Source organism: Sardina pilchardus, chromosome 4 (genome assembly GCF_963854185.1).
Source record: "Sardina pilchardus chromosome 4, fSarPil1.1, whole genome shotgun sequence".
Taxonomy (NCBI): Eukaryota; Metazoa; Chordata; class Actinopteri; order Clupeiformes; family Clupeidae; genus Sardina; species Sardina pilchardus.
In genome coordinates, this window is record NC_084997.1 from 2,786,868 (window position 1) to 2,812,034 (window position 25,167).

The 25,167-nt window shown below is 40.0% G+C and overlaps 1 protein-coding gene across 2 annotated transcripts; it reads left to right on the forward strand.

Annotated features, from left to right (window-relative positions):
• Nucleotides 1–715: 715 nt before the first annotated feature.
• On the forward strand, nt 716–9,376 carry tnfsf11 (TNF superfamily member 11). 2 transcript variants are annotated; one of them, XM_062533730.1, is made up of 4 exons: nt 716–925; nt 2,867–2,902; nt 6,078–6,207; nt 6,448–9,376. In XM_062533730.1, exons 1-4 carry the CDS (start codon nt 731–733, stop codon nt 6,888–6,890), a joined length of 804 nt encoding a protein of 267 aa, XP_062389714.1. In that variant the 5' UTR covers nt 716–730; the 3' UTR covers nt 6,891–9,376. The 2 variants fall into 2 exon arrangements, with proteins under 2 accessions (XP_062389714.1, XP_062389715.1); XM_062533731.1 differs by having other exon boundaries at nt 6,451–9,376.
• The last annotated feature ends 15,791 nt before the right edge of the window (nt 9,377–25,167 follow it).

Genomic DNA, 25,167 nt, shown 5'->3' on the forward strand with positions numbered 1-25,167 from the left:
ATGATGCTCAGCTCCTGAGAGAGCTAAGAATAATCTGCAGAGGGGCCTGCTCAGCAGGGCAAAGCCTGAGAGAGAGCCTGTCTGTGGTTTTGGTCATTTTGCATTCAACAGTGCAATGGTTTTGGCTCCCTGACACACTCAATGTTCAGCTTGTTCAGCTACCTCCTGGCTTGGGCAAGAACAGCTCACATGGCAAAACAAAGGGTATAAATACCACCCAAACCTTCCTGTCCTAACCTCTACACTTTGTGGAAAATAGCTGAGGGCACAATCAAGCCATGGCAAAACAAGGGTTCTCACGGTATACTAATGATTCTTGACTTAATATGAAGTGCTGTAGGCTGACAGCTTCCGAAAGGCCAGCCAAGTTCACAAGGTCACTGACAGGGCATTCGTCTCGGTAACAAACACCAGGCTTATTTGAACATGCTCTGCCTAGGCTACGTATCCACAAACATGTGCAAGTCTCCATAGGTGCATAACATTTTTAATTTTTAAAACCCATACTGCTGAAGTTGGAACAACAGATTATGATGGTAAATACGTCTTTAAGAGAACAGAATGTTAAATCTACGCTCATTCCTTACTAAATCAGAAGAGATCACCCACTATAATCTGATTGGCTGACTCTCTTCAAGTGAGCAAAACTACACTGCCCACCCACTGTTTATATGAATTCTCGGTCATTACTTACTTCCTCCCACAGAGAAGATATTTGAAACAAGCGCTTATGGCAGCTAATGAATACCGTAGTTACCTGCGGAACCACTTTGAAATGGAGACCGGTCAGCCGCGATTTCATGCTGCCCAAAGCACTGCCCCGACTTATAGATCATTTATTTTTGGAACGCTAGCGGTAATTGGATTGTTGCAGGTCGCATCAAGTGTTGCAATTTTGTTACACTTAACTGGGTATCTACGCGAGGTAAGGAGCCAGAATACTTATGTGTATAGGCCTAAATCAATGTGAAGATTCTACATGAAATGTAATGGAGTGATATCCAAGATTTTGGTGACACCTGAAAAGTTTCACTTTCAGTCCACACACATTTAGCCGAAATGCAAAATATCGGCGAAAAGTTACTGCTTCGCCTGTGATTTTTGATAGGCTACGTTCGTGTTACCTCTTTTGAGAACGCAAAACCGTTTCGCCTTCATGTTTAATTGTTTGTTGAATTCCTCGGGCCAGTCGACAGACTAGGCTATGCCCGACTGTGCTATTTGCGCGGTCGTAAGAGTGTAGTTAAGGTTTCGCGATAGGAAGACGAGGGGGCAGTCTGTGCTCGACATTGTGTTTACCAAAAGCTTTCAGTAGGCTAATGTTCATAATTTTCCATTACATACATGAACCAAAACCGGCATGAGACATAAGATTAGATTTAGATGATTTGAGGGTAGGCCTAATGACTTTTCTTAAACCATGCCAAATTATGAAGTTGGCTGTAGCCTAGTCTACGTGTTTGTGTGCAACTATCGGAACTAGCAATGGCAGGGGAAGTTTTTACTATTTTATTTTGATGCTTGGATTGTTGTAGGCCCACTACTTTGCGACATATGATGGAACAGCAACTGCTTAGAGACTTGTGCTTTTTCTGACAAGGCTACGCGAAGTCGGAATCGAGACAGAAAGAGGAATTTCGTATAGGCTATAGTGGACTTTTGCCACTGGTTGTTGATTTTGCACAATTTGCACAGTGAAGATCAGATTTTCTAGTTACAATGAATTATACGAAAACACTGGCCATTTCTTGCCCTTGGTGGGAAAGATCATTTGTTTAAGCCCTCCCACCCTTTGGAAAAAATGTTCTTGGCTTTCCTTTGCTTAGATAGTGGTTTCAAATGAACATAATCACCATGGTCAAACAAGAAAAAGCAGAAGTAAAAACATAGTAATGAACATCTCCTCCTCAAATTAAGTTGGCTAGGCCTAGACTTAAGCCTTTTCTGATCTGATGTTTTGTCCTGATCTGATCGTTTACAAACGAATTGGTCTAAGAATGCCTGATTGTTTAGCCAACGTGTCCGTAAACCAGAGGAGAGCCTGCATAGACACACAAGGGATGGATTAGATATTGTTGTTGAATGACAGTATGATTAACAAAACCGCTTGCGTAAATCTCTGTTTCTGTATCATTAGTGCATCTTTACTAAGATTTTGATATTCTGTCTTTTTTTTAAATTGTATATGATTATTGCTTGCAGGAATTATTAACTTGATAGTATAGAGATGCACCTGTTGTGTTGGCTAGGCTGTACTGTCTAAAAAAGGGAATAATCCAGATTCTTATGTAATGATTTTTAGATAGAAGAGAGAGCAGAAGTTTAGTAAACTGATCAGATGATCTTAGCCTGTAGACAATCTGTACTTTTTGTATCTTTGAAATAGGAGGAAGAAAGATGAACATTAATAGAACACTGAATGATGCAGTGACAAAGGGGGTTGGGACTTTTTTCCATCTTATTCAGTTTAAAAAGTTGACTACAACGTGTAGGCCTAAATGTTTAGACTCTTATTCTTCTTCGCTGTATAAATCTGTAATTTGCACTATGGTTAGGAGGTTAAGTCCACTAGGCATTTTAATTACCACAGAAACTCTGTTTTCATGTGGTACAGTATGTTCTGTGGGTTTGTATGTGCTTAAATTACTTTGACTGGTGTGAGGGCATCTGAAGAACATTTGTAATTCAGGCCCAAAACCCCGGGAAGATTTTGCAACAGGTTTTACAGTGACGCCAAGTACAACACCAGCTAGGTTGTATCAGGGCTAATTGCTATTGATGTCTGAATGGCAAGTCTGTTGGCTTGTAATGTTTGAACATGGACACTGAGGATGACCATTCTTTCCTGTATTGCTGTCTTTTCTAGGTAGACATTTCCTCAACCCAACAGAAACCATTAGAGGTGAGTTATTCATAAGCTCAGCATACAGCTCACGTGTTCTTATGGTTTATGTCCAAATGTGTGGTCATCGTTTTTACTATAAATTGCAAAACTGTATAGATTAGGGTTGCTACAGAAGGGTTAAGAGATGGTTCTGGTTTGCATGGGGTTTTTTTGCTTTTACCATTATACACAGCTACAAGATACTGCATGCATGCATGCATGCATACATACATACATGCATACATACATACATACATACATACATACATACATACATACATACATACATACATGCATACATGCATACATACATACATACATACATGCATACATGCATACATACATGCATGCATGCATGTAGCCTGCAGTTAATCTTTCGAAAACCCTGCTTTGTTATCCTGCTAGCCAATATTAACAGAGTAACAACTAACTGAAGAATATGCAGAATATATATGATCTAAATGGAGGTAAATATGATTCTGATAAATTAAAAAAATATCCTATTTACACTTCCATGGGGTTGTTAAGATTACACCATTCCAATGGCATTTTCAAAGAACATTTCTCTTCTGTGTAACAGTATGTCAGGGCTTGCACCATGCATATGGGATGAAAATTGTACATAGACACTGGCGTAAATCCAGTTTATGTGAATTTATGCTAATTGTTGTACACCAACTTTCTTAAGTATATGCTTAGTGCTTCCCATATTTGTATGTAAAGGGAAAAGTAAACATTGCTGCACAAACCACAACTGCAGTAAAATATTTCTCAAACCAACGTGGTCAGATTGCCTGTAAAGAGTCTGTCAACCCAAAAATCAGAAGCCTTATCCTCATCTATGAGACCATTGTTGAATTGAAAACTACAAGTTCTAAGTTACAACCTTCCCAGTTGACTTCATGGCATTAACATATTAGATGCTTATACAGTGACCAAAAAAAATGTATTGCGTGCCTTTTCAGAACTTGAAGGTGTGTTCCGGTGTCATTGGTAACAAGATAGTGTGGCTTTGACATTCCTCTTGTCCCCAGACATTTTTGTTGGATTGGTAACAGTGATGCGATGCACTGGCTTTCTCACTTCATACTTAACTACTTCTTATTTCTCACTATACTTAGAAGATCTGGGAACACAGCCTGTGTCACTTTGTCTAAACTGCAGTGCAGAAAACCAGGACCGATCATTTAGCCTACTGTACATGTTTGTCCATTTGAACATGAAATATGCCAGAGAGGACACACACCGTGTTACATTAAGGCTGGAAGATTTTCTGTTCTGAGTTTCAAACCATACTCTGCAATGTAGTCATTGTCAAATTGCTATAAAAGAAAAATGAACCAGAATACGGAAACATATTGATATATGTGACCCTGTAAAGCGGAACCAGTCGTTTCGGTAAAATGTATTAAATTAAGTTATTGTGCTCACGTGAACGGCCATAAACTAAGCTTTCCAACGATATGTATATCGAGGGTATTACACAAACTATCGCTAAGATAACCGCATCCAACGTTGACATGGTTCTCTTGTCACGATATGCCAGAAGAGGAGAAATCACCTTTTTAAGCGGCGCGTGCACAACGGGAATGACAGCAAATGTGTTGAATCTTTACTGGGTTTAACAGTCAAAACGTATGTTTTTCTGTGAAATGCGTTCACGATATGAAACTGTAGACTGTATACAGTCGAATTATGCAAAAACTTGAAATTCAACATTTTAACCCGGAAGTTTGTTATTGTTGATTTTCTCAAAATAACGTTGTGCGCAAAACGACTGATTTCGCTTTGAATGGTCACATACTGTATCATAGTTGTGTGAATGAAGTCAGTCTGTGGTTATCTCAGTTCTTTTGAGGCAATAAAACAAAATACAGGGTACATAAATCAATCACTGAGAACATTTATTATACAGAAATTACATCTTGATCAAATATTTATATATTGAAGCCGAGGCCACACTTGAAGAACTGCTTTGGTAGTTGGTAGCAAGGTCCAGATGCTGCTGTTTATGTAGTGTGAGGTGCATTACTGTAAATCAAGGGCAAACAAAACCATTCTGCAAGCAAGATCATCTGCAAATGTTCCCTGTTACTTGTGACCTGATTATTCATGCAGCGCCACCTTACCATAGAAAGCATATAAAATGAATGTTATTTATAAATTTGGTTTCTCTAGATCAGGGGTGGCCAACCAGTCTAGCATGAAGAGCCAAAAAAAAATCCACAAAAGTCAAAAGAGCCGCACAACAAAAAAGGCGTCCATACTACAACAGCACAACATTAGGCCTACAGTTATAGCTCCTTTGTTTTTCATTTAAAGTAAGACACTTGGCAGATGCTCAATGATCATTGATAAATGATCATTGGAAAATGGTACAGTAGCATTAAACCTGGCTGAAGAATAAACACGTCTGCTTCGTTTTGGCCAATTCCTATGCATATCATGACGGTACAATTATTGTTAACTATTAATAATTACTTTTGGCAATAGGCTACTATCAAATTCTGAAATTATTTTTTATTTACCGGAAATAGAGGCTATTTCAAAAGGAAAACGTTTAGGTCCGAGGAGAAGTGAGAACATCAGTTGAGCAGCCGTGAGCCGCACGAGAGGAGGCAAAGAGCCGCATGTGGCTCGCGAGCCGCGGGTTGGCCACCGCTGCTCTAGATGTTTGATAGCACCTGGGGAATGTCACCTGAAAGCATGTGTACTCCTCTGGTAAATACTAAGTTTTCAACTGAAGGACCCTTCACAAATCGCATAGAAGAATAATGGAAAGTTTACTCATGCTTGAACCATGTTTATGTTAAACAAATTCCTCTCCTTATTTCTCAATGGCATTTTTGAAAGTGTTTTTCATCTTGCATAAATGTGTGTGGATTATTTAGAGATATTTAAAAGTGTGTCCTAGCATGAGATGGAAAAAACATTACACATATAATCAAACTCCGAGAAAACAAGTTGCACCTGCAGCATTGCAGAAATAACACTGCTTAGTGACCTGACGAAACCATCATGTTTCACTGGAACATGAACCAATGCAAAATACTCAATAACTTTCCTCAGAAGCTGTAGACATATTTTTAAACAGGCATGTAGAGACACTACAAGTAGCTTTTTCCAATGCATTTGTGTGTGTAGTTACAGTATATCATGATAATGATATTTCCTACATTTTCCACATCTGTAGGAGATTAGAACGGAACCATACCTTGCAGATGCCCTGAAAGATCAAAGGAAAAGGACAAAATGCCCCAAAAAGAGAGAAGTGATCCCTGAGGCACATCTTCCTATAAGAGGACCTATAGACTTTTCCAATAGTAAGTATCAGCCATTGATGTTAAACCTTGTATATGTACTTGATGTTTAGATATTGAATACACTGTGTATTCTACTTTGAAAAGGTGTTTTATCCACAAGTACCACACAAACCATAAGTGATGTTCAACGTTGTGTGTACTCAAAACAATACATTTAGTCCAGTATGACTAAACAAAACGAAAGTAGTTTAGAGAAGAGACTGAATCTCACTAGACATGTCTTGTGATATCTTGCATTAGCAGAAGATCAGAAGACTGTTATGATCCACTGGAGCAATGAGTATGGGCGGTTGAAGAAGATCAAATATAATGATGGGCGGATTCTGGTGGAAAAAGGTGGATTATACTATGTTTATGCCAAGACCTGCTTCAGGCACTATTTACAATCTGCTGCAGATGTGAAGCAGCCAGATGTGAGCAATGCCCAGTTGATTCAATATGTTTACCATGAGAAGCACACCCAGTCTACTATCAAACCTATCCTGCTCATGAAGAGCGGTAGTACCATGAGGTGGGATGACAAACACTATAATATGTACTGTGTGCAACAAGGGAGGGGTATCCACCTCAGTCAAGGGGATGGAATCTTTGTGAATGTGTCAAACTCATGGTTACTAGACCCAGAACCAGAGGGTAGTTACTTTGGTGCGTTGAAATTGGGCACCTCTAATGAACTCTGTTAAAATATCATGTAAAGGAGCAATCTGGCTGATTTTAACATGGACCTTGATTGCTAGCTACCGAACTGGAGTAGCTGCAGCTAATGGCCAGTGTTCCCAATAAACTACTAGCTAGGTCTGGAAGCATTCTCTTGAAGTGCCTTTTGCCTCTTAACAACTCAGAATGGCATTAAAACTTCTGTGCAACAGAACAAAATGTGCTTTCTACTCATTTGTTTTGAAGAAACTGTTTAAATTCAAAGTTTGTACGGTCACATCTGCACACTAGCCTACTCAGCAACAACTGAATTTCCCATGATACTTCAGCGCAAGAATAGAGCTAGCTTTCAGTAACATTCAAGCTCAGGCATCATTTGGACCGTTTCCATGTAGTTACATTAGAATAGAATAGAATAGAATATATACTTTTTTGATCCTGTGAGGGAAATTCAGTTTTCTGCATTTAGCCCAATTTAACCGAATTAGTGAACACACAGTGAGGTGAATCACACAACCCAGAGCAGTGAGCTGCCTGCCCAACCAGCGGCGTTCGGGGAGCAGTGAGGGGTTAGGTGCCTTGCTCAAGGGCACTTCAGCCGTGGACTGGTTGGGGATCGATCCGATGACCACCATTAATATGGTAGTCATAATCATTACAGTGCTCAATTACCTATTTTTGAAGTTGTCATTACAAAGCCGGCATGAGCTCGACAACAAACTCTTTTGGGCTTTCCTGGAAGTGACTGATGGAAACTGAGTTAATGAGACAGTACAAACTTTAATAAACGTTTCCATTCAATGAGCTGCAAACACACTGTTTTGTTGTGTAAGGGCTCTGTTCATGATGCACAGAACTGACATGATGAGTCTGTAAAGAGGCAAAAAGGCACGTTTAGATAATGCCCCCAGAACTAGCATTGTAGCTAATTGGGAGCACTGGCCATTAGCTGCAGCTACTCCCAGTTCTGTTGCGCCAATTTTGAGTCTTTTTTTCCCCCCTATCGACAGTACTTGGCGATGTCTAGCGATCAAGATCCATGTAAAAATCGTCCAGTTTTCTCCTTTAACAGTCTTTTGAACTTCTAAAAAATATTATTTTATAAACCACTGAATTGATGTATTGCGATTAGTAACAGCAGATGCAACCGCAATCATCAGTGACACAGAAACAGTTTCATTTTGAAACAACCGTCTCTGTTCACACATAATTTGGTATAAACAACCTGAAAAGTTTCTCTCATATTCTACATCATTTTGTCCGTCAAAATTCAAAAGTACTGTTATGTGTCATTTGTTGCAGTACTGTTTAGAATGATTTTCACTGACCGCTGTTAACCGCATTATAACATGCATATCTCGCCTTCATGGTAAACAAGGAGAGGCCCAAAGAAAAGGCCATTAAACAATGTGAACATGTCCATGATTAAATGTATCAACTCGATCAAGGGCTGAAATGTAATCAATCCCCATTTTTGAAAACAGTACTTTGTTCTTTTGTTAGCGGTTTATTTATCTTTGTAGTCCATTTGCAAGCATACTGTATATAGCTCGCAAAAATGTAGCCATGTGATCTACTGTCACATTTCCAAAGGGCTGGAAATGGAAGTGTTAGCGTGAGACTGTGTATGAGTACGTAACTGAAAATGCACCACATGGTTGTGAATTAAATACATAAATTGGATATAAAGTTATCAAGTTTACAGCAAATTCATGTAGTTAATGATTCCATGTCAAAGAAATAGGGATGGATATCTGGAATTTCTAGATATCTGCACAAGATGGAATAGGGATCCAAGTTCTTTTTCTCAATGACTTTCTCAACCTTATGAGTTCTGATTTATACATGTGGCCTTTTGCCCACAAGGTGTTATTGTGGCACATTTACTGTTGTACTTGTAATCAGGGTAAGTGGTACATTTTATGGGATGTATTTACAAAGGATGGCAGAAAAAGTCTTGGCTCACCTATTGCACAGAATTCTATCCTGCATTATAAGGAGACATCAAAATGTAAGATTTAAGATAGCTGGACTGTCTGTTTGTCAGTGTAACAGCTGAAATCACTGACTAATATGTGGAACCAAATTGACTTTGGTACACTGTTAATTTAAAATGTATGCGTTTCTTTCTCTTGTACCTCACTGAGTGTGCAAGGGAAAATGCACTAAAGTATTTATTTATTTGATATTCTGAAATAGATCATTACTAAATGTTCTATTGTAAGTAAACATGTGCATTTGTTTTCTGCTTTTCTGTAGTTTGTTTTCAGAAGATGTCTTCTTTTGGTCAATTTACCTTTTTTCTGATACACAGTGCCTCTGTTTGAAAGCTTAAGTGAGTGGTTTCTCAATTGAGGAGCTTATGTATTTATCTTCACATGACAATTCTGTGTGCAAATCCTCAGTCAAAAACAGAACATTTTAGTTTTTTTTAAAAAAAGTTGCTTAATATTTCAAAACAAATGTTGTTAAATAATATGTTTATTTATATCATTTTAATTAATAAAGTACTTTTCTAAAATCAGTTGTATACCTCTACCTTTTTAAAGAAGCATTTATCATTGATATTGTTGTTTGATTATTGTTGGGGGTTTTTTTGTATCAGTTATTATCTATGTGGTCATAATATTCTGACAAACCGGCTGAAATGTCTAAAATTGAATGCATTAGTCATGTCATTACTTTTGCTAATAGTTATGTATTCACACAAAAAGAGCAGATCTCTCACATTCTACAGAAAGAAAGCTGTCCTACAATAATGTTTTAATAATAATTTTTCATGATTCAGTGTTAAGATATGAGAATGGGAGAGTGAATGGTCCCTCCATAGGCATGATAATCCTGTTTATTTTGCAAGCATCTAAAAAACATCTTACAGCCTTTCTGTGGGTCAGAAAACTTTCACGTCATGTGTCTTTGACATTCTTTTACCATATTCTACAAGACAAGGAGCTCCGTCTTGATGGATTGCTGTCATCATAATGTCAACAAACATGTCAGGCACTCTGATTTATGAGTATGGGTTGGCTTATGATGCTGTTATGCTCAATAACATCAGTCAGTGAATAATTGGATTTGTTTGTAAACTCCAAAGGAAATGGCGCATCTCATTCCCCTGTTCCAAGAGCTGATCAAGCTGAAGGACATAGTCATCGTGACATGATGATGTTTTTCTCTTGCCTGTCTTTCTTCCCTACAAGCCTGCCAGTGATGGTTAACTCTGGTGGTTAAACGATTTTTCTCACAGTTGTGTGCCATTTACATGATTGGCTTCTGAAAATTGCATTTTAGTTTTTGACTTTCTGGATAACTGCAAAGACATATTGACCTTGCTGTACTTTAAGTAATTAAATTATTTTTCTTCCATGCTGGATATACAGGATACAACCCAAATCCTGAAAGAGTTGGGATGTTTTGTGTAATGTAAATATGTACTGAAGGAGAAAGACTTTGCTTTTCTAGTATCATCCATGAAATCGTACTCTGAGAGCGCAAACCTCCGCCAAGCGAACACATAACCACCTCCTGCATCCATTCCAGACAGTGATACAGATCACTCCAAAAATGTAATGATTCCTTCCTTGGGTCATTTCAGACCTTCCCTCAAAATTTCATTGCAATTTATCCATGCGAACAAACCAACAAACAAACCCTGATGAACAGACCCTGAAACCCTTTGATGTCAGCAACATGTCTCAAAAAAGTTGGGACTGGGTCAACAACAGGCTGGAAAAGTGGTGTAATGATATAAAGACAACAGAAGGAGTAACATTTCACAACTAATTAGGTGAATTGGAACCATAACTGGGTATTTCAAAAGAGCATCCCAGAGAGACTGAGGGCCCTGTGTTGGTGATCAGAAACGGATAGTCAGAGGCGCAAAGTTTAAGGGCATGATTCGGTGTGATTTTGTAATCAAATGTCAGGCGCATTGTTCAGAAGTTATTCTTTCTTAATCAGTCATGGATGTGTTTTGGGTGTAACATCATTTAAACCAATGAGAGTGACATCTGTCATTCAGTTCAACAGCTTCACCATGGACTCATAGTCAATGACAAAACAGTTCTACACTGTTATTTGCGTTCACTATTGACTGACTGGAAACAAAGTCTGAAAAAAAACAACACTTACCCTAACTAGAATGCATTTCTGGGGAAGTGTGCTTCCTCTGGTGCGGTCACCAACGTGAGCAGACAGTGAAATGTGCTATGTTGAACCTGACTTGATCCAAGGATTCTAACAGTGCCTTTCAGTGTTGGAGCAGTGGCAACATCTCAAAAGCTCTAGGAGAGGGCAATTCAACTTGGTCAGTGGCCTAATGATTTTTAGAGGGTGTAAGATAGTGATTTTTGGATTATGCGCCAGACCACACCCCTGGGCTTTACAAAAGGTTAAATAAAAGTGGATGGTGAAAAAGTCATCACTGAATTGTGTGTTAGATAGGAATAAGCCGTGCGTCCGCTGGTTATAAGATAGGTCTCTCAGAAGTAGATGTGCAGGCATTCATCAGGTGGAAACCTGTGCAGGCAAATTATGAAACAATATAAAGATAATGTTTCTCATCATGAAATTGCAAAGGATTTGATGATTTCATCATCTGCACTGCATAATATGATTAAAATATTCAGAGAATCCAAAGACCATCTTTAAAACGGCTCAGTGCTGAACATACTTGAATGGCCGTAGTCTTTGGAGCTCAAATGGCACTGCATTTTCTTTAAAGAAAATAATTGTACGAGCTCAGAAAACATCTGCTAACCATTGTCTGTGAGCACAGTTACATGCTCCATTCATGAGTGCTAGTTTAAGCTCTACTATTCAAAGAAGACATTTTATTTAGTCATGATACAGAAATCTTATCTGTGCCTGAGCTCGTTTAACCCTGAGTTGAATTGAGGTAAAGTGGAAAAGGGTCCTGTGGTTAGACCAGAAAAAAATGTGCAATTCTTTTTGGAAATCATCGACTCCTCTGGGCTAAAGAGGAAAGGGACTTTTCAACTGCCCAACATATCCAACTTGTGATAGTGCTCAGTTCAAAACCCAGCATCCATGACAATGGGTAGGTGCATTAGTGCCTACAGTAATTTCCAGCATATAAGCCGCATTGTGTATAAGCTGCAGGACAGTGTTTTATGCAAGTTAAAAGAAAACCATATCAACACCATATTAACTGCCCCCTGTAATTATGGTATGTCATGGGCATTTTATATTTGGCAAGTCATAATCAATTCTGAGTAATGTACACAGGTTTTGAGCAACACATACTATCATCCAGCCAATGTCTTTTCAAGGAAGATCTCAAATATTTCAAACAGTATTTCTCCATAGAAAACCTGTCCTATCTAACTGGATGCATCACTGAATGAAAAACATGATTAGCACTTGGAGGTCTGGGGCCTTCTCTAGGCCCGATCACATTATAGACGGCATGCGCAGCGCTCACCGCTAGGTTGCTCTTGGTTGAGATAACGTTCTACGATTTTTGTTGTTGTTACCGCTCCTATTTCTATGGTTACTGCTGGGCTCCGCGCAAAAGACCATTCACTTACAGCACGCCGCGGTCAAAGTTGAACATGTTTCGCTTTGAAGTGGGAGGTAGAACCTTTCAGGTAGGGTAGGTCCCACCTCCCACTCGTTTGGATGAGGTCTGGAATGCAGCATTAAAAACGCAAAAAAATGAACCCACCCTCCAGAGTGGAAATCTTAAAGACGCTCCACCGTCGCGTTCCCGTCTACAGGGTTGACAACGCAAAAGTGTGCTCTGAGCTGCTCACGCTGGCTATCCTCGCATACGCGTTGACGTCATATACATGTGCAGTACAGCCAAAAAATAACAAACATGTCGATTATTTCCATCAGTCAGACATTCAAGTGGCCTTAGCTGCTTTGATAGCTATTCAGGAGTCCTTTCAGCAAATAAGCTGAGTAATTACTGATATATCAGAACAGAGAAGGCGAATTAATTACTTGTGATCCAACGTTGTTTGCAATAGCTCGACCTCCTCGTCTGTCCAGACAAAGTTGTCTGTCTTGCCTCGCTTCTTCACCATGTTTTGGTTTTTGACGGTGGGCTATTTTCTTTTATGTCTTATGGCTATTTCGCGCTACTACGGAGAAAAGTAGAAGGAAGTTTCAACGCATGCGCGCGCTCTTGGTGTTGTTGTATGGCAGTGCTCCACAGTATCACCTAGCCACCTGGCATGCATACTAGGCTACATCAAATTTCACACACTTTTGCGTCACCGTGTGCATGCAGATTTCCACCCAAAGACGCTCGTCTAAACGCGAAATAAAAAGTGGGAACGCAACGCCACTTTTGCGGATTGTGTTCAGATCGTTGTTGTGTAAAGCTAGCCTAAGTTGAATGGGCTTCTTGAATGGGCCTGCTGCAGGTGAGAGGACTGAAATCCTAGGATTTTCTTTTATTGTTTTTACAAAGTGCCATTGGTACATTCTCCTTTAAAACATATATATTTGGAAACTAGTTGATTAAAGGTTTCTAATGGTATCACTTAAATGTGTCTAGGACAAAAAATAGCAGAGATGTGTGTTTGGAACAGTTTTTCAAATCCCCAGGGGGGGATTTAGATCCCAGAGGGTTAAGCAGTTTCCAGACTGTTGAGCAGCTGGAATCCCACAGTATATCAGGCAGGAATGGGACAACATTTCATTCTGAAAACTCTAGCAACTGGTCTCCTCAGTTCCTAAACATTTACGGAATGTTGTTAAACTAGATGTGAAATATGACCTCCGCTCAGTCCTGCACATTCTCGCCACAAAAATAAATCACGCTTGTCAATTTGTTTCCATCTCCAACTCCACATTCTTGCAAATGTTATGTATGTAAATTAATGTGTGCATGTGTGCTTTTGTGTAAAGGTGTGCTTGTTTTTGCTTGTGTGTGGGGGTAATGGTGTGTGTGTGTGTGTGTGTGTGTGTGTGTGTGTGTGTGTGTGTGTGTGTGTGTGTCTGTGTGTGTGTGTGTGTGTGTGTGTGTGTGTTTGTGTTTGTGTGTGTCCTTGCCTGCATTTGTGTGTGCGTTGTATGTGTGTGTGTGTGTGTGTGTGTGTGTGTGATGATGTGTGTGTGCTTGCCTGCATTTGTGCGTGTGTTTTATGTGTGTGTGTGTGTGTGTGTGTGTATGTATGTTCATTTGTGAGTGTGTGTGTGTGTGTGTGTGTGTGTGTGTGTGTGTGTGTGTGTGTGTGTTGGTTTTATTTGTGTGTGCATGTTTGTGTTGGTGTGTGGGTGCTTTTGTGCATGTGTGTGGGTGTGTGTGAATGTGTGAGTGTACGCGTTTATGCATGTGCATGTGCATGTGTGTGTGTGTGTGTGCAGGTGCATGTGTGTACGTACGCCTACCTGTCTACTGTGTGTGTGTGTGTGTGTGTGTTTATGAGTGTGTGTGAGTGTGTGTGTGTGTAACAGATGCCAGCTAGTTAGCTGTGCGAGTAGAACGTTAGTAAACCTCACTCCCTGACGCCTCAAGAGCGCTGCTGGCATGAAAGCTAGTAGCCTGGCCTTTTAGCTGGATTGTTAGCGCGCTCGACTCCTGATCCGAGATGCTGCTGTTTCGTGGGTTCAAGTCCGGGCGTGTGCAGGGCTGGACCGCGGTGGTTCCACACAACGCAGGTTACATGTGTGTATGTGTGTGTGTGTGTGTGTGTGTGTGTGTGTGTGCATGTATCCTTATGTGTATGTGTGCATGCGTGTGCACATCAATGCACAGTCGCTACATGTACACATACAGTATATTTATTGTATGGCCCCCCATGAACAAAATTACACAAAGCTTGGCGTACCTTTAGAGGGTGTCATAATGATCCTACACCTCCTACATGGTGTGCAGTGTCAGCCAGAGATACCTGCGATTATGACACCTCGTTTTTGCTTTTTCATTTTTCACTAGGTGGCGCTATACATCAAATGAGTGATTATGGGATGGGTTGACATGGCTCTTAAGACCAACATATAAAGAAAATGTGGTCATCCTAGGCCCTACGATTATCAAAATATTCACAGAAAAATGTGTCCACCCTACCCTCCTTTTGGGCATTTTAGACATCTTTTGTTGTCTAAAATGGTATACTTCTAGATAGCTCTGTAATCCAGGGGCCATACTGACATTTTTGCTATTTGGTAAAACCCAAGATGACCTAGCAGTTTTGGCCGTGTTGTCTTCTCACATCTACGTTAGATTAAGGGGAAATTACCATTTGTTTTTAGAATATTGTATTTTGGAAGACAATATCCAGAGATCTACTTCCTGTGCATATTCTTACAAAGATATCAAGAATAGCACAATAAAGCTCAACAGCTAAACAGCTTATTTCCATTGAGGTCAATGGAGTGGGGGTGGGGTGTTAACAAAACAGAACCATGAAAGTAATCAATTAACACATAGCACAATAAATACTACCAACCACAATATTAGCGTTAATATTGACGCTAGAGATTCACAGAGTATGAGTTATTGCATTTATGATTTGCAAGTCCCAAGGCAAAGGACAGTTGCAGACTATAGGAATGACTATACAGGTCCAGAATCTAACTGGCACAAAATCCGTAGAGCTTATTCTAGTGGACTATGAATGTGTATGCCTAACCGGGTAAAAGTAGTCCCTACAATTTGAAATATTATCATACACAATCCCATTCACCAGGCATAGTGTCATTTTGTCATTTACTCTCAGCCACTCTTTATTTTCATTGTGTTAGGGCTCACGGTGTGAACCTTGGGGTAGCCCTAACAACAAGCAAGTCTGTACAGACACATCCAGGCAGACACACACACACACACACACACACACACACACACACACACACATTTTTAAGTTCTTTATTTGGATTAGAAGATAAGCATGTATCATGGCATAATCCAAATTTGATAGAAAGGTGTGCAACAGCAGTAATAATCCAGTCCATTATGCACATTAAGGGTAAAGGTGACACCTACGCCTCCATTTGTAGAGGCTACCAATTACTGCTGATACAGAGAACTATTTTTTGGCTTTGGACAAAAGCGTCTGCTATTAGCACCATAACTGTAACTGTAACTATTTTGCCATTTTTTTGGCTTTGTTCTTAGCTAGTCCACAGATCTGCAGGCCTCTTACACACATCTTGTGCACATGACCTAAACTACCAAAAATGAGGGCAATGATTTTGCAAGAATAGCCAGAGTTACTGAAAATATTGTACCATGGTTAATATTTAACAGTTTTGAAGATGTCCATGTAAGCATTGAAAGAGCGACCAATTTCTATTATTGTATCGGCTTTGGTGTGTTCATTAATTACAACTTTGTCGGGTGTATTTGGTAAGTTATTAATGGCCGTTTGCAGTGTAGCCCGCTGTTCATGTGGGGGGAGAACCGGTATGTCTTGATCTTTGCGTTATGGTGGATTGCAGTATAGTTGGCATTGTCTTGTCTTGGTCATGGTGCGCAATGTACAGTCCTTTGTTGGCAGCACAGCCATTGAGGATGTGCGCGATCGTCTCCCTTTGTTGATTGCGATGTTGCAGACAAAACGGCTCATGCGCGGATGGAAACCATGTTGATAAGTTGGATTTTGTAGGTAATACATGAAGGTGAGCTTTTATTGTGAATCTGTGGATGTCTTCTTGTAGAGACGAGTTTTTAAGAACTGTGTGTGATACGCTATGGTCGGCTCAGTGCAGGCAGGCCAGTTGTCCTTGTAGGCGTAGACCTGTCCAGTGCTGAATCATGTTAGCCTGGGTGTTCCCATTCTGCCTTGCGCGTTGATTTCATTCACGCTGCTAAGGCAGTCTGGACACTAACACCCAAATTTTCGCCTGATGTTGGTGACCAATCACACAACATCTGAAAAGTTTCCGTTGCCTTCTTGCGTCTACATTCGACGCCAAAGGATTTACACTGATGTCAATGGCAGACCTTCGCGTTGCATATGAACGCGCTGGGGCACCTTCGTCTTCCGATATTGACGCCAGGGGGCTTGCCATGCGTCCTCGTTCGACGAGTTGGGTGTGAGACCGTGTTGGATGAGCTATGCGCATTTGATAGACATCCGTGGCGCCCAATGAACGGATCTGGGCATTTTTTCAAGTACGAGAAAATGAACGTCTGGTTGCCAGACCACGTCTCATTTGAGAAGTGGTAGGCGCTAGCCAGGCTAGAATCATGTGGGAATGGAAGTGATTTATTATTGTTCTTCTGCTGTTTGGAGTGTCAAGGAGTTGTGTGTCGTCGCCAGTTGCGATGGTTGCCTCTGCCGTGATGGTTGTATCCGTGATGATGTTGTTATTGACGTCCACTGACTGTCCTGATGTGTTCCTCCAGCGCAGTTGCATATTTGTGCGTTTGCAGAGGTCATTCAGGTCCAGCCAGTCTGAGCGCACGCCATTGGTATTTTCCATTGGGTTTTCTTCTGAACCCGAGGAAGCAGGCGTCCTCTGATGTAGATGGAGGGACCTTGCATTTCCTCAGGTGTAGCAGAAGTGAAGTTCGGGCAAGCTCACGCACGGCTGCGTCGTCATTATTTAGCATCCTTAATAGGTTGCTTATAACATATACCCACTCTATGTGAGGAATACCCAGTCCTCCCTCACACACACACATATACCGACTATATGTGAGGGACACCCAGTCTTCCCTCTCACACACACACACACACATACACATATACCCACTCTATGTGAGGGACACCCAGTCCTCCCTCTCTCTCTCACACACACACTACTTTTTAAAGTATATTTTTTGGGCTTTTATGCCTTTTAATGTGACAGGACAGTGTAGAGTGACAGGAAGCGAGTGGGAGAGAGAGTAGGGGTGGGATCCGGAAAGGACCACGGGGTGGGAATCGAACCCGGGTCGCTGGCGTGCGGTGCAGGTGCCCCAGCCAGTCGCGCCACAACTGGGGCACACACACACACATTTGATTATTTTATTTGGAATGACCAATACTGATTAAAACAACACAGCATCCAAATAATGACAAAGAGCCTGTTATATCTCACTAGACAATACAAACATTATGCTGATAGTCACAACCACATGAATGAATGAATAAATAAATAGGCTATGTATCTTAAGGATAGAGGTGGCATCGCCTTCTCCAAACATGCAGACTACCTATGATTGCTGATACAGAACAGTATTTGGCTAATCGCTTAGAGGTCTTTTTACTCAGTCCAGCAATTTGCAAGCCTATAAGGCAGAGTCTGTGCACATGTCCTAGACTACCATAAATTAGGATAATCAGAAAAACACAGTTCCATGTACGCATCCAAGCAACAACCTACTTCCAAAATCAGAATGTTCTTAGAAAGTTCATTGACAACAATGTCTGGAGTGTTCGGTGATTCTCTGAGGACACTCCTTAGAGCATATGCGTTGTCATTCAAATTTGAAAACCAGTTGGTTTGAACAGTATTATTTGTGTGTATGTTGCTTTGTCCAGAAGATTTATGCAGTTCTTGTGCTGTTATGGTTACAATGCGGTCATGGCGCGCGATGTAAAGGCCTTTAAACGCAGGGCACCCGTTCATAATGTGTGCTGTGGATTCCATTGTTTTATCGCTATGTAGCACACACACACACACACACATACAGTATATACCCACTCTATGTGAGGGACACCCAGTCCTCCCTCTCACACACACACACACACACACACATATACCCACACACCCGGTCTTCCCTCTCTAGCCCTGTGGAACAGGACGTCTCTTGTCGAGTGTGTGTTTAGTCCCATCCAACATCTTACCAGGCCTACGGTCTTATTATTTAGCTCAGTCAAGATGCATTTAGGGATATGTATGTTTGCAAAGAGATGCTGTATTTTAGAAAGAGCTATCTCTCTTATGGTTTCATTACGACAGAGAGGGGGATGAATCTACCATCTCCAGTGCAGTATTCACTTCTCAGTTGGTGCATCTGTTCTTCCCATTCACCAGCGATGTTGAATCGATGACCAAGGTAGCAGTAGGTTTTGTGGCGCGCATATACTTTAATCTCATTCCCTATGATGGAAAAGGAGGGTGGCTTGTCTTTTTTGGTTTGATACCACCGGTTACCTCCACTGCGTCTCTCGTAAAAAGTCTCTCGTAAAACACAGCACACTTGGTGTTTTTCACCTCCAGTTGGACCACCGCAGGAATTCATCAGTGTGAGGGAGCATGGTCTTGATCACTTCCTCATCTCTAGATAACACCTGGACATCGTTCTCATAGGCCTGGACAGGGTTTGGTGATCTTATGTGTGGGGGGAGCAGAGGCACAGCCACTTGAGCCACTGGTTGAGGACTAGAATAAAGTTGTCTGCGCTCCAAGGGCAGCCTGTCTTAATGGCAGTTCTTAGTTGGATTGGACTAGTCAGTTGGTCTCCACAGATCACCTGAAAAAGGAGTTGCTGTAGATGTCCTTAATGATGTTGATTTACCATTCAGGTATGTTCATTTCGGCCAAGGCCTTAAACATAAGGCTATGCGGCAGTGAGCCGAATGCATCACCAAAGTCTTTGATCATTAATTACTGTTTCCAGGCAACGCGTGCTCGTTCATGCCTTGCCGGTTAATGTAGGCTTTTTGCTTTTCTGACATGGCAGGATGCGAATCAGAATGCACGACATAAGAACTTTGTAGATGGTAGGGAGTAAAGGGATGTCTCTCCATGTTGTTGGGTCATCAGGTGTATTGTCTTTTTGCGGGATTCGCTGAATAAGGGCAACACCATGTCAAATGATGTATCCCTATGTGGTACATCTGGTTGTTAATATGTTCCTGACACACACACACACACACACACACACACACACACACACACACACACACAGTAGACATACTGCAAAGAAGACATACCACAAAATAAAATGTTGTGACAGGCACATAATGGCAGAATTATACTTTTAAGATGTTGCATAAGCAAGAATTTGAGTTTCAACAATCATTGGACAGCATGTAAGACTTGTGGTTTATAATGAGTTGAAGGAGCAGGGGGTAGAGAGAAGTTGAGAAGCATCTTTTATTTTCTTTGGATAGTATGGCAACACCATGTCATATTATGTATCCCTATGTGGTACATCTAGTTGTTAATATATTCCTGATTTGAACACAGACACACACACAGACACATACACGCACACATATACACAGAGGCATGCACACTTACACACTATGGGCTCGCTCACACACACACACACACACACACACACACACACACACACACACACACACGCATACACACTATATGGGCTCACACACACACACCACACACACACACCACACACACACACACACACACACACACACACACACACACATACACACTATATGGGCTCACACACACACACACACACACACACACACACACACACACACACACAATTTAGTTAAATAATTAAAAAGTGAATATGAAGATATCTGGCATTAGAACATTTGAGCATTCTGTGAAATGTTGTATGATACGTGTATGTATGTAGGTAGGCCTGTATATAAACAAGAATATGACATGCATTATACAGCATAGAAAATAAATATTCAATCAAATGTCAAGTATATACTGTATTTTTATTCATTCATTTTCGGCAGATGCTTACAAATAAATTAAGAAATAAATAAATATATAATGTATATATATATAATGTAAAGGGAATTTTGGCCTGTGTTACATCTCAGTCATAAAGATAAATTGAGGCTATTTTGAAGAATTCAATACATGGAAATAATTTAGCACAAGAAATCAAAGTATGTTTAATGAATCTACCCCCTTTTGCCTTCGCGACAGCTTTTGCACACTATTGGTATCATAATAACCAGTTCCATGAAATGGTCACCTGGAATGCTTCTCAATTAACATGAGTGAACGAAAAGCAGCCAACAAGTGTTCAACAAGTACTGTATAAGAACTCACCCAGGAATGAAGGAATGTAAAAAACAAACATTTTGCTTTGTTTACACTTTCTCTGTTTACAACATAACCCATGAGCACTAGCGGGCTTGGAGTGGGGTGGGGTGGGAGGTCCTATTGGCTGGCCTTTACATGAGAAAAATGTTTCAGTTCCTTCAAGAGTGCCACTTCAAACAATACGTTTGAAGAACATGTTTTAATGAGTGCCTGGAAATCTGAAACAAGTTACATCACCCTCGATATCATGGACACGAATCGACTTATCCTATTTCTGACCATTTAGCAAGAGCAAGGTGAAAGGAATTAATAATAATGAGAGCCACTTAATTTTAATTTAGGAAAATAAATATTTAAGTTATCTTTTTTTTAAAATAGAAAGTTTATAATTGAAAGCATTTTTTTTTACTGTTATTTTTTTTATCAGAGTGCTTGTCATATTTTAGTCTGGATTGCCTAATAACACAGCATTAATTTTCATTCATCATACAGCTTTTTCTGTGGAGTTGGGGCCCCATATAGTGAGACAGGTACCTTATTTCTGCCTGCCAATAGACCTCTGAAGTTCGCCTACAAATAGGATCCAAAGCCATCTTTGCCCATATAAGGAGTTCTGGGTGTTAATTGCCTATGGCAAGTTGCATTGTAAGTTACAGTGGCTCTGGGGTAGCAAAGATAAAAGTGTGCCATCTTCACCTACCGAAAATCACAGTATCCACTTGAAGGCAGAGGACAAAACTTTGTAGCGCAAAACATCTACATTTCCAATTTCTTTGTCCCCGTGAGAGTTTTAAGGTGTGAAAATTCAAAATCCCCATGTTTTTTTCCTACAGAAAAAAATCTCAAGATCTCCTTATTTTGGTAAAGATGGTGGCTTTTTTGTAAGCGAACACTCCAAAGAAATGGTTATTCACAAGCATAAGTGAAGGGATTGATACAAAAAAAAAATTCAAGTCACTGGATAACACCTGTGAAATCCATCATTAAGGAATGTAAAGAATATGGCAAATGTGCAAGAGCACTGCTTAGGACACATCATCACCACAAACTGAGTGACTGTTCAAGAGGAATAATGGTGGGGGAGGCCCCAATGCACCTACTGTGTGACGACTCTGAAGTTAAAGGCTTCAGTGGCTGAAATGGGAGAAACTATGCATACTGCAACTTTTATCTGAGTTTTTTACCAGTCTAACCTCTATGAGAGAATGGCAAAGCACTTTCTATATCGACTAAAGTTTGTCCTAACAAATGTGGGTGACTCCAGGTCAAATGGAAGAAGGTTTGTTGGTCTAATGAGACCAAAATGGAGCTTTTTGGTCTTTTAAGATGGTATTTTTCACCACCTTTACAAAAACACACCATCCCTAATTTGAAGTACTGTATGGTGGTAGCATCATGCTTTGGGGGTATTTATTGACAACAGGCCCTGGAAGGCTTATAATGGTAAAAGTAAGTAGGCTAATCAGCAAGAAAACTACGACTTGAGAGAATATTTACTTTCCAGCAAGACAATGAAACAAAGCCTTCAACGAAAACTACTCACAAAAGATTTAAAGACAAGGTAAATGTTCTGGAGTGGCCAAGTCAGACATCAGACCAAGGAATGTGTAATAAAGTTGCAATATCCAGATGCACAAGTTGAGACAGCACACAGACTCTGTGCTTTAATACTGGCATTGATTTGATTTTGATTTTTAAATAATAAAAATACAAAATGCATACTAAAACATTTCTTATATTTTGACATGCATCTCACCACAGCAAACTGACAGCTCAACATGCCTCTCATGAATGTGTAGACTGTCCTGAATCATGGAGACTGTCCTGAATCCGGCAATATAAGAATCATGGCGGAGGGGGATTTTGGGGCTGAGCAATTTACAGGAATATGTGGCGTGTGCCTTACAAAAATAAATGCTAATTAGAGTGCATGAAAATGCACTCTACTGTTATCCGGTTTCTTATTATTATTATTATTTTCGGCATTATTAGAGTGCATGAAAATGCACTCTACTGTTATCCGATTTCTTATTACAGTGCATGAAAATGCACTGTACTGTTCTTCCTAGGCTTCTTCTTATTATTATTCCGCTGATCAAATTCATTTTTTCTATTCAGGTTGAACCGTTTAACCTAGAAACTTCATTCAAACGTCGCAACGTAGGTCTTAAATAGGGGAATGCTGCTATGTATTTTTCAACTTTGTAACTTTTATACTTTTTAAACTATAAATTAAAAACAATTACAAATGTCCCCATAGACTTAACATTGGCCTCTATGACATCACAATCAGGTCGTTAAGCAATTAGAATCTTATGCCAGGTGGCCAGCCCCACCTGCAGCAGCCCTCTCTCTCTCTCTCAGGCTTTAAGCATACAATCTCTCTGTGAAGACTACATATCCTGTTAACTGTTTCCTCTTTCCACAACTGTTTCAAAATAAAAGTCCTCACTGCAATAATACACTATTAAATCATTTAACCACTGAAACTACTCAACTATTTAACTGTTCAACCATTCCAACTGTCAGTTATCATCAACTATGCCTCCAGTCAACTACATGAGACCTCCATGTACCTAGCAGCCAACATAGCAACCATTAAAATTAAGCATTGATGACCGTTTCCATAGCAACCAACATGATTTTACTATAGTAACTTCTTTATTCCTGATAGTGGCAGCCATGGAAACCCTATCAACAAATGTTTCAAAATAGAAGTCCTCAGTAGCAAGTTAGCTAGTTAGCATGGTTAGCATAGTTAGCATTTTTAGCATAGCTGCCAGAAATGATTAGCTAAGTTAGCTAATCAACCTAGTTAGCATTGTTAACATAGTTAGCATAGTTACCATTTTAGCATAACTGCTAGAAATCATCAACTAAGTCAGCTAATCAACCTGGTTAGCATTGTTAATAAACTTAGCGTTGTTACCATAGTTAGCATTGCTAGCATAATCAGCATTTTAGCATAACTGCTAGAAATCATTAGCTAAGTTAGCTAATCAACCTGGTTAGCACTGTTAGCATAGTTAACATTTTTACCATAACTGCAAGAAATCAGTAGCTAAGTTAACCAATCAACCTGGTTATCATTGTTACCATAGTTAACATTTTAACATGAATAGCAATCATTAGTTAAGTTGGAACTGGGATGTTTCAGCTTTAAACTGTCTACCTTCACACTATCAACTTTCTTTAAACTATGGAATCACCATCTTTGCCCTAGCTACACCTTAGTAGCCATATCTACATTTTCTACAATTTTTTGCATTTTCATGCACTGGTAATTCCTTGGAATTGCATTTCTAGTTACAGTGCATGAAAATGCACTGTACTGTTCTTCCTAGGCTTCTTCAACTTTTTATTATTCTTCTTCTAACGCACGCAATTCAGCATGAACCGTTTAACGTAGAAACTTCATTCAAACTTTGTTGCGTAGGTCTTGCTTATGCCATGTGTGCTTTGTATTTTTCAACTTTGTAACTTTTATACTTTTTAAACTATTAGTTAAAAACTATTACAATTCCCCCCATAGACTTAACATTGCTCATTATGACATCACGGCAGCAATTAGAATCTTACGCCAGGTGGCCGGCCACCTGGGCACCAACTGTCAGTTTCTCCGGCTTTAAGCATACAGTCTCTCAGAAGACTACATATCCTGTTAACTGTTTCCTCTGTCCACAACTGTTTCAAAATAAAGTCCTCACTGCAATAATACACTATTAAATCGTTTAACCATTGAAACTACTCAACTATTGAACTGTTCAACCATTAGCCTATATCACACCGCCATTTTGAATATTCGCTAGGTGTCGTGCTACTTCCGGTCAACACTGTCTTATGGAGAGTCCAATGTAATCGGAGCGATGTATAAGTTTACAAGGAATTTGCGGCATTTTCAAAAGATAAGTCTATCACAGGTGGAGGAAATTGTGGAACTCCACACGAAAACTAAGCGATCCAAACTGGACCGGGGATATAAATTGTCCCATGTACAATTTATATATAATTATGAAGGCAAAGGTCAGTCGGCTAGCTAGACGGCTAATACCAGATAGCCAGATAGGCTACTAGATATAAGACACAACAGCTTGTAAATGCACTTCAATAAAGCAGCCACGTAACGAAACAAGTATCATGTACTTCTACTACACGTTCAATATTGGATTGTGGATATAAATCGTTCCATGAACAATCTGTATAGTTGTGAAGGTAATGTTGATGTCAGCTAGCTACATGGCTAACGTCAGATCAAAACCCATAGCTTGTATTGCACTTCAATAAAGCTGTGTAACAACATTATTAAGTATTTTATGTGCATATCTTTGTATGGTCTTCAAAGTAGTAGGCCTGACGTTGTGAGATCATTGTGCTACCGATCTCTTAGAAAGATCGAGGAGCCGCAAACAAGGTGTTTTA

Bases quoted from the DNA above. Each gene is read 5' to 3' on its own strand.
- tnfsf11 (XM_062533730.1), top strand. From the start codon at position 731: ATGGCAGCTAATGAATACCGTAGTTACCTGCGGAACCACTTTGAAATG. The intron at 926-2,866 runs GTAAGGAGCCAG...TGTCTTTTCTAG, and splicing joins TAACTGGGTATCTACGCGAG to GTAGACATTTCCTCAACCCA. The intron at 6,208-6,447 runs GTAAGTATCAGC...ATCTTGCATTAG, and splicing joins ACCTATAGACTTTTCCAATA to CAGAAGATCAGAAGACTGTT.